General features: G+C 38.7%; 1 protein-coding gene across 2 annotated transcripts in view; it reads right to left on the bottom strand.

Moving 5' to 3' along the window:
- Nucleotides 1-4,664: 4,664 nt before the first annotated feature.
- Nucleotides 4,665-10,602, bottom strand: part of kiaa1549lb (KIAA1549-like b) — a 55,426-nt gene continuing 49,488 nt past the window's right edge. The window contains exons 19-23 of one of the 2 annotated variants that reach the window (XM_063880715.1): nucleotides 9,694-10,062; nucleotides 9,514-9,608; nucleotides 9,030-9,175; nucleotides 8,751-8,902; nucleotides 4,665-7,583 (exon numbers count right to left, since the gene is read on the bottom strand). In XM_063880715.1, the coding sequence (XP_063736785.1) occupies nucleotides 7,320-7,583; nucleotides 8,751-8,902; nucleotides 9,030-9,175; nucleotides 9,514-9,608; nucleotides 9,694-10,062 (1,026 nt within the window). In that variant the 3' untranslated portion in view covers nucleotides 4,665-7,319. The remainder of the gene's footprint in view (nucleotides 7,584-8,750; nucleotides 8,903-9,029; nucleotides 9,176-9,513; nucleotides 9,609-9,693; nucleotides 10,063-10,602) is intronic. The other variant, XM_063880714.1, reaches the window with a different exon arrangement.

Here is a 10,602-nt window from a genome sequence, read left to right as displayed (position 1 = left end):
TCACTTTTTGAGGAGGTGGACAACTCATGTGGACTAGAATTTGTTAAAGTGCACTGACCGAAGTAGGCAGAGAAATAATCAATACAATCTCATGAAACAGCAGGCTGAACCACACAGAAGTGCTGTTATGAAAACACCAAAGGTTTGTCTATTTAAAGCCTCACTACTCTGACACAGAAAAAGTTGCAAAGCTTTATTTACTGAAAGCATATGATTCATTTGAACTAAAGCATCTGTTGCAGAGGCACGACGAGCGATACGGTAATCTTAATGTTGTATTCCAGTGCGTAGTTCAGAGGCGCCTCAGTTAATGAGACTCAGTCAGTCTGGTTTGAAGGCTGAATTTCAATCCACCACCCACTGACATATTAAAATTGCACCACTGGGGAAGAGCTCAGTCAGTGGAAAACAATGTGACATTTTCTTCCATATCAAATGATATGGATATACGAGGAAAATGCAATCTTTTATTATTGTCACCTTGTCATTAGATAACTTAATGTTGAGGTAATGTATCATTGTATGTCTCATCAAGTACTCTACTAGAGTATCTGTGACTATACTTCATTTCACAAATCTCCTCCAACACCCCAGGCTTCCAAGCAACACTTCAGTCTGAATTCACTTAAGGGAGAAATGAGAAAGTGCATCAGGAGAGTAGAAACATCACTTTTAGTGTCAGAAACAGTCTGACACTAAGTGTTTTCCTTGACCTGTCCTTGCAAACTCATAGTGGTAATTATGTTATCTATGTGCCGATGTCTACTCAAGAAGGCTGTACTATAATTACTTTAAGCAGCCTTTATTAGAGATAATGGACCCTCAGCATTAGATCACATCTAATTAGAGCTGCCAAATTAGGCTTTTACTATCTTCACTAAACCTGAGAGAGAAGACATTATCAAAACAAGTCGTTTAACACATGTTGTAAATACTGATGAGTTAAAATGAGGATTTGCCATAAGGAGATGTGTTTAGAAAAGTACAGAAGTGATAACTTTTGACATCTAAAAAAAATCCTGTGTTAAAAAAACTAATGTATTATTTCCTTTGACAACTGACATGATTTATTCTTGATTTGTAAAACACTTAAGTTATTTTTGAATGGTTAATAATGATGTCTACAAATGGCAACCAATAGACTTTATTTTGCCCACAAATGTAATAATCCAAGCACAACAATTACTTTAAAACACATTTAGATCATTTAGATATGATAATCTAAATGATCTAAATGTTGTTATATGACATTCATGGATTGTATGTTTCACTTATTAAAATTGAAGTTGAAATTAGATTTTATATCGCTTCCTGCATCTGGCCCATTGCTTTTGATACACAAGAAAACGCCATGACAGAATTGCTGTCAAAACGTTAACACACACGTCGAAAAAGGGGGAATTTATTGCAAAGCTAATGTATTAAACTATATTATACAGAACTGACTAATGTTCCAGTTATTTTGTCCAACCCTCCCCATGTAACATTTCATGAAATCCTCCCAGTGAATGCACTGCCCTCGCTTCCTTTCCCTCTCCCTCTCGCTCTCTCAATCTCTGGAGGAAAATCAAATTAGCATTGTTCGTACTCGCCTAATTTACCATTTCGATAAGATATGCTTCCCTGGACAAGAGAGAACATTTGTTTGCATAGCTTAAGGCTGAACCCTGGTGGGAAAATGCTGAACTACAGATTTACACACACACACACACACACACACACACACACACACACACACACACACACACACACACACACACACACACACACACACACACACACACACACACACACACACACACACACACACACACACACACACACACACAAAACAATAAGGTCCAGGCACTGGTTCGGGCAACTGCTTACCTACACATTCTTTTTTATATAAGGGAACACATAAATTAAGTTAGTAATGTAAAACATAGAATCAACACAAGTGTTTTTCTCGTTTCCGATCTTTTCAGTAATACATTTTCAGAAACACTGGCTGGTCTTTTCAAATAAAAAATAAAAAATGGGAGCGAACAACTGAGCGTTTAGATGATTTATCCTTGGTTGAACATCTACTTAAGCGTCTGTGTATTACTATTGTGCTTGTACAACAAAGACATAATAATATAATTATAATAATAATCTATATTGAGTTTGGAGCTGTACTGTACCTTTAGAAAAACTATTAACTTACTAGGAGAGAAACTCTTGAAGATGTGCTATGAACTGAGCTTGCAGGGGATTTTACATTTATATTTCAACAAATGTCTTAAACTAAAATGTTTTTTTTACTGTTCAGACCTTGCAATCGATGACCTGTGGAGAGCACAGCAGCAGCAAGCTTGAGGGTTAGCAGCAGGAACTTAGTTGAAATGTAGTTAGCTGGACCACATCTTTTGGCACCCTGGGCACTGTTCAATTAAGACATCAACTAGCCTTCATACACAATAGATTTTTTCTCATATGAGAGGGTTATTCCTGGTGCAGGGTCTGGAAAAATGTAGAAAAGGGTTTGAAGGTCAGGGGAAAATAAACCACACACACATGAAGATGTAACAGTTACCATGCAAAATGCAATATTACTTTGTCTACCTAGCTCTGTGTATGTTTCCTATATGCGCATAACGCCTAATGACAGGTTCTGTACTTTAGTCTGAAGGTCTGAGTTGTTCCACACAGTGAACACACAGAGATCATGCCTGCTGTATGGTGACATGTTATTCAGCAGCTAAGTCTTCTGTGTTTCAGGCCAACTGGATCAGTTTGGGTCTGAACAATGATGAATGTTGTCCTGGTTTGAAATCTTTCTCAGTCTCAATTTACCTCTGTACACAGCCGTCTGTCGAAGCTAGTCTGGCGGACTTTAAAGACAATAACCCCAACATTTAGGCCAGCTTAAATGATTGGCATTCATACCATTAGTGATAGAAATAACAATAAAAAACATCGATATCATTCGGGTTCAAATTACAGAAAAGATAAGGAGGGAGTGGTTTCATAAAGTCACCTGTTCAGGAGTTCTTCCTCGCTCGCCCCCTCAAACACTGCTCATGTGTAGGCCTTAGCGCACAGTGCTGCCACTGGTGGTTGGACATTACATTACATAAATATTGAAAAATAAAAGCGCTTCAGCTTGTTGTGAACACACACACAACGCAGTAGCCTGGAGCTATGTGTGCTGCTGAAAATGTATGCAGATTAAGAGTCTGCAGTCAGACATGTCATGAATGCCAAATTAACCAAGCCAGCAGCATCACATCGATCTGTGGGAGAAGCTTAAAATAACATGGATGAGACTTGTGGATTAATGGAACGATGAAATTATGAGATGGGTTGTGTAATATGTTGCATTTTCTTCTCACTGGTTGTGTTAAATGTGCAATATGTAGCTGTGATGTGCATACATGCTGTTGATTTTTTAAATTTTTTTACTTGCTGTGTAGTAATACTATAGAGGCAGCTATATGGGAAGAAGTGTCATGTGTGCAGCATTTGAGCCCAAGAATGATTTCCCTACGGGGACATTAAAGTATGTTGTTTTGTATGGTATTCTATTTTACAAGCCTCTGTTGGGGAAGATGCTTCTGATTGTCATCGATCCTACATAAGATTGTAGCTCAATGAATGCACTAAAATACCATCCATCTTATCTTCACCACCCACGTAATCCACTCTAAAAATGGCCATAGCCTGAGTGCAGACTTCTAACATTTCCTTTAAGAGAAATGGTATGAAGTTTGTCACAACTGGATCATATCATCTACCATCCAGTGACTGTGCTGAGTGTACAGAGCAGGTGTTAAATGGGGAGAAGAGCCTTAACAAAGCTGTCAAGTCTGTCTGCTGAATATCGGGCAACCATCCAGAGCCCTACTGGAGCCCCACCTGCTGAGCTGCTAATGGACTGCAGGAACAGGACATAGTTGGACCTCTGTGCTACGCAAAACAAATAGAGCAGACGGTGAGAGGTAAAGTTGGAGGGTACAAAGGCCAGAAATGCTTTCCAAAACAGGCTAGTGTTCTTGGAAAGTGAAATTTATGAGGGAGATTTGGTGAAAAGGAACTATAATTGTCCAGGGTATGAGAAACAAACTGCATCCAGTCTACAAGCTAAGAGCTGTATGGTAACATACGAATGTGTAGAGATTATTTTAACCAAAAGAACACTTCACTGAGTGATCCCCGTTGATTATCTGTTTCTTTTCTTTTTCTTTTAATATCTTCCCTCTGTTCATAATAGTACACCAAAAGGAACACAATTCTGTCTCGTTTTTGACTTGGTATAGCATCAGCACTGTGAGAGAGGTAGTATCAGCTGAGAGTACACAACGACCTCTGAGTGCCTTTATCTTTAATCATTTCTCCTGTAGCAAGGGAGTTAACTTATATTTAATGCATTATGATACAACACATTTTTCCCACTGTGTGTTGTAAACACCTGTCAACACAAATCATCTCTACTACTAATTGGTTCTAAAATTATGATATGGTCACATAGTTTAATGACAGGGAAGTCTATAAAGGTCCAGCATCAGTGCATCAGTCCTCTCAGCTCTTTTAAAACTGCTTATCTGGAAATATAACATGTACAAAGTAAAAGAGGTATTAAAGACACAGGTGATGGTTGAATCTTCTAATAAAACCTTTTATTTCATTTTAATCATGTAGGCTAATATTTCTCTCATTCTCCATCCGTCTCAAAGTCTTTCTGTTGAATCAATCACTGAGCCACATCAAATATAACAAGATCAGGCAGATGAACAAAGGAAATTAGAAACAAGTCAGGAAGACAAAAAGACATCGATTTTTAATAGGTTTAGCTCACTTCATATTTCATTGGATAGAATAAATACTCATCATTTTTCTAAACCAACTAAAACCCTCTTATTTAATAACGCCGAGTTTTCTCAGTTATCCAGCATGAGAATGTGGAAAGGTGTTCATTTCTGGTAAACACAAAAATGGTTTCACTGTATCTAGTACAGTTCTTAAGACATTAAGTGCTCCTCTGAATGATGGGTAAAAGGAATATTGGGAAAACAAGCTACAACAAAGTTCTTGTTAAGTTTAAGACAGACAGTATGTTGTTACCTACAGTATTTAGACAAAAACAGGCATGAGTATAAACAAAACATGTTAGGGGGTTAGGGTAGTTGTTGAAAAGTAAAAAAGCTTAAGTCATTAAGGACTGCTGTAAATGAACTGTGTTAAACAAAATGAAATAATGATTTAAAGGCATTTTCACTCATTCTTGTCTTCCTGTGTAACAAATGCCATCTATCTTATGACAGCATTGCTTATTATTATCAGCTCAGTAAAGCATTCTGCAAAATGTGCAATATTATAGGGAAAAGTAGGCAACAAGAAGTTAATGCAAACATGTTGCAGAACCCCTGCTATTATCTGGAGGCAATCCCCCTTTCTATTCCCCAGGCAGCAGTTCCACATTAAGAGTTCATCATAACCCCATTGAAGACTTTTATGCCGCAGTGAAATATAAGTATGAGTCTGTCTGAGAAATGTGTATTCCAATAATTTAATAACCTGTTAAAAGGGAGTCTTATTGAAAAGTGTAATGTTTTGTTTTGAGCATTACCCTGGTTACGTGGCCATAGTCTAATTTCATAAACAGACATATGACAGTCGATTAAGATGGCCAGGTAAGTAGTTCAGATGAAAATAAGTGTGGTATTAACATGTTAATTGAACACTGTCATCAAAAAGAGTAGTTGAATCCTCAAATTGCCAAATTTTCTTCTAAGTAAAGAGTTGACCCACTCAAATTGATATTTATGACAGTTTATGTACCCGGTAGGTATGAGCTTGTTCCTTGGCCTTGTGTGTATGATTTAAATTATGATTGAATCCAAAAAACAAATGTAAAAAACGCATTGTAAACAAACTTGCAATGATAAAATTACCTTTTGAAGTAAAATGTCTACCTCTGCATAAATTCATTTGCACTTTACAAAATATATGATCCCAGAGAGCACTGATGCTCCACAGTGACATGTTCTCACTGAACAGGGTGCTTCTGAAACATTTCTTTGAAAACGACGAGTGCTGTATTACAAACTCAATCCAGGTCGATTCTCAGGCAGACATTCACAATTTTACACAACGACTTGTGCACTTACAACTTCTTATAACAGGAGTACCGATGTAGGACCTTTCATCAGGTCAAGATCTTACATGAACTTTGTATTTCATTCATGAAATGCATCCGTTGAGACCTCTTAAATGTTTAAAGGCAAGTAAACAAATGATGAACTCTCCTTGTTAAGTGTTTTTACCTTCACAAGAAACTGTGGCAGCAGCGAAGAGAATGGTTTTGTGAGAAGGGTTTGGGGGTTGTACTGTATGTGCAATAAATCCTCTGTGCATCTCAAAAGCACTGGGCTAGTAGGAAAACTCTTACTCTGTGCAAATGTGAATAAACCTGCATTTGGGTTTTTGAGAGCGTGTCTATGTTTCTTCTTTTTCAAAACAAAACAATAGTTTGGTCAAAGTATTCACGCTATGTCAACCAAGTCAAGGAACCTTGTGCAAACAGATAGAGAAATACTTCCCTCTATTTCATATAGATGAAGGCAAACATCTATATATTACATCGTCATGGATGCAACATCCATGTTTCAATTGGGTTCAACTAAAAAGGCAAATGCTTTTGTACTGTGTTAGTCCATTTGTTATTTAACAAAAACTAATTTAAATCTCTAAAATAGTTAGCCAACCAAGTACAATCAGCCATATGTTTGTTATTAATGTTATAGTGTAGGTTTGGGATATGAAAATAATAATGAAAATATATAAAATGTGTAGTTTGATGTGGGATGGATGCTTGAATGAACTGATATTGATGTAGCCTGTCTAGCTAATGGTTTATAAAAGGAGATAAGATACATAATGTCCTAATACTGTACATGCTCATATACACTGTGGTTTATACTTATACCATCTGACAGGAAGTATTTGGTCCTCTCAGTACAGACAATAATGCTTTTCTCTTTTCAATCGACTCTGATTAACACAACAAATCGTGGGAATAAAATTATATTTTCCATATTAAGCGTATCCTATTGACATATCTACAAAGAAGAATTGCATGTAGTTTCTAGGGACATCATCAATAGAGGGCGAGATCTTTTATATTCCTTTAAGTTTGGAGCTGCAAAACAACAATTGTGTGTATAAAGAAATCAATCAGTGGGTAAAGTCCATTTTACAGTAAAAACATCAAAAATTAGTCTGAAAGAGTACAGACTTTTGTGTACCGGTTAAAGACCAATGCACAGTCACCCTTCCTGCTCATAAGGGGATTACAACTAGAACTCAAACATGTCATTCTGCTTCTTCGCCAGCTTGGCCACCTCCTGCCGGATAGCCTGCACCAGTGCAGAAGTGGAGAGGCTGCTCAGGGGTATGCTGTCCATGTCCTTCACCAGCTGGGGCAGGCTTTGCTGGGATGCTGTGCTCGGGGCAGTGGGCGGCGGCTCCAGTGCCTGGTTATACTGCAGGGGCAGCCTGGGGGGGCTCCCCTGTGGGTAGCGAGGATGAGGAAAAGCTTCAACATACCCGGGCAAGGGCACCTGGAAAACAGAGAAGACATGAAATCAGTACTACAGTTAATTTACAATATTATTACCGACGAAAGTAATTGCTGCCAATGAGATAATTAGGGGATGACAGTATGTGCAACATTTTCTCTTGCAGCACTATTTTAAAATAAATTAAATGGGATATTTAAAAAAATACACGCAATCGAAAACATATTAGAAATGCAAAAAAACAGGGAAATAAATGAGTGTGAAGATGTACTGAGTAAGTGTTTGAAGTTTGAACTCCAAAAACAGATTACTTTTCAACGTTGATAAAAAAATCTTTAAGTATTAGATATATTCGACTAAAAGTAGGTTTTCATTTAAGAAATTATCAACTTCCCCAGTGTTTTATTGTGTCCACTCACCGTCAGTCATAAATTCAGCTCAGAAAATGGTTTCTAAATGACACTGGTTCTGCAAAAAGACACTTGATGAAGGCATCTGGTAGAAACCGGCAAATAAACAGGGGGAAAATGTATAAAACATTCTTTACAAACAAGGAAACGTGTGTGCAGGGTAAGGGAAGGTCACATGGGGTGTAACAGATCTGACCATAGACTCTATATATACAGTCTATGGATCTGACGGGAAAAAAAAGGAACCCGTCTTTTTTAAATGGAAAACAGATCAGTAGGTGAAGTGAAGAAGTGAAGACTTTAATATTCAAGGGTAGTCAGGAAGAAAAGAATAAAAATAATCATGTTAGTGTCGAGACGGTCTGCAAAATAAAATATTTAATATAACTATACTGATATCCCAAAATTTCCGAAACACATTACATTACATAGCATTTAGCTGATGCTATTATCCATAGCGACTTATAGCGACAATAAGTGCAATACACTATAGCTCTCAATTTAAAATCCTGGAAACACAGCTTAAACAGTAATGTTTAAGTTGTCTGTATTCAATTAAAAAGGATTGAACTCAGTACAATATATAGTCAAGACACTGGCTTCTAACGTCACGTCACATTTTTTCGAAAATTCAAGACTTACATACAAAGATCCGTTAGTGTAATGGGAACAATTGTGACGTTCCTAATTATATCAAGACATCTGGTCATGTTATTCTGTCACTATAATCTAGTTATCAATCTATTTATCTGTTAGTAGTATTTGGTGCTTCCCAAGCAAGATATATAGGCTTTCTTACAGAATCTGCCCACTGTGTTGGTAAATCCTCAGGTTCAGGGGGATAGGACATCCAGGAGGGGCTGTGGTAGGAGGTGGTTGGCGTGGACACAAAGTACTCTGAGTACCCCGGCCTGGTGGCTGGGATGGCGTAGACAGCTGTTATTGGGTTTCCTACAGAGAAGAGATGACATTCACTGATGAATGCATTTCAGGAATGTGTTACCATTCTAGAAAAATGTATGCTAAAACACATTATGGTTTCTTTTAAAAATGCCAAGTCATCTACTCATATGCTTACCTGAGTAGTTGGACACAGGCTCTGCAGCGATAGATGGAAGTGCCGCTCTAGTTGTTGGCCCATATGGGTTGCTGTCACGTTGGCTCTGCATTTCAGTGACAGATGTCTCTAAACTCCTTCCCTTAGGCCCCAAGTCAGAAGTGGAACTAAATTGCACAGAGATTGTAAAGGCATAAATGTAGAGTGTCACTGAAATACTTGACCAGTACCACTAGATGGCAGACACAATCCATTTTTGAAATGCTAGTACCTCATTAACATTCTTGCCATCTCTCAATGCACTAGTTCAATATTCAAATTTAAACAAGGCCTAAAATCACCCTGGCAAAAACACATTACCTGGCAAATGTATCTCGTCCCTGAACATGAATTTAAATGTGAGAGAATGTGGAATATCTGATGGGCTTTGGGAGGCTACAGACAGTATGTGTTTGTCTCTGTCTGGCTGTATGTGTGTGTGTGTGTGTGACCTATTCAGCCTTACCGTCTTAAGGGGTTCCCAGGGGGAGGACCAGTGCGGGGCGGTAAGGGGGGAGGAGAACCAATGGCCATCTCAGGAAGCTGGGTGAAGCGAAAGGCCTTAAAAACATAGTGAAGGGCATTTAAGGTTACATAAGCTCCAACAAAGCTCTAACAGGAGGAGAAAAAATCAAATCACACTTACCGGTTTTGGAAGGCTGCAGTCATATATGTCTGAGCCATAGGATGGTACCCACTGCAGACCCTGTCCACAGCTCATTGTACCAGGGGCGCTGGTTACGACGTCTGCATAGGGAAGGGGAGGCGGCGCGGGGCTGTAGTGGTCAGGAGGATGGTGGTGATGGGAGTGCCTCCCGGATGTGGATTGCCCCCCCGATGCCAGGCTGAATGCCTCCTCCAGCAGCAGGTGCATCTGCTGTCGCACTTCATCAATGGACGGCTGTGAGCTCAGAGTGGACGTCTCTGAGTGGCCTTTCAAACCACGGCCATACATGTATCCCCGCGGCCCCATGAGACGGTCAACATTTGTCTCCTCAATCAACTCAGGCTCAGTCTAAATAACATGTATAAAACACATTTAAAAAAAGAATATGAATTGAGACAGAGTACATGAAGACAGTGTAAACTATTTCATAACATAATGGGCAAGGGATCTGACTGAGAGGCAAACAGAGTAGCAAACAGAGTAACAAACAATATGGAAGCTTTAATATAAACTGGACAACACTGCAAACTGGTTTACAATTTTAAGAAGAGTACCCAAATGTTAGTTCTATTGTGATTGCTTGTAATGTTGAATCTGCAGCAACAGCCAGGTTCTGGTTCGTACTTACACCTTGATCAAATATTAGAAAATCAAACCTTTCCTTACTGAATTAGTGAGATATAGATATAGAAGCACGTGGAGAAAGCTAGAAAGTTATATATCCTGTAATGCCTCCTGTCCTTCTCTCAGCGGTTTGTTGACAGTTTGCTGAGTGAGCTCGAAGAGGCTGTTTAATGTTTGCAGAGCTGGAAGAGTTGGATCCAGCTGTGTCACTGCTTGGTCACAGTACGTTTACGCAGCAGGACCAGGCAGTTTTTTTCACTGAGT

The sequence above is a fragment of the Eleginops maclovinus genome, chromosome 4, assembly GCF_036324505.1.
Source record: "Eleginops maclovinus isolate JMC-PN-2008 ecotype Puerto Natales chromosome 4, JC_Emac_rtc_rv5, whole genome shotgun sequence".
In the NCBI taxonomy this organism is placed as follows: Eukaryota; Metazoa; Chordata; class Actinopteri; order Perciformes; family Eleginopidae; genus Eleginops; species Eleginops maclovinus.
This window is presented reverse-complemented; position numbering and strand designations above follow the sequence as displayed.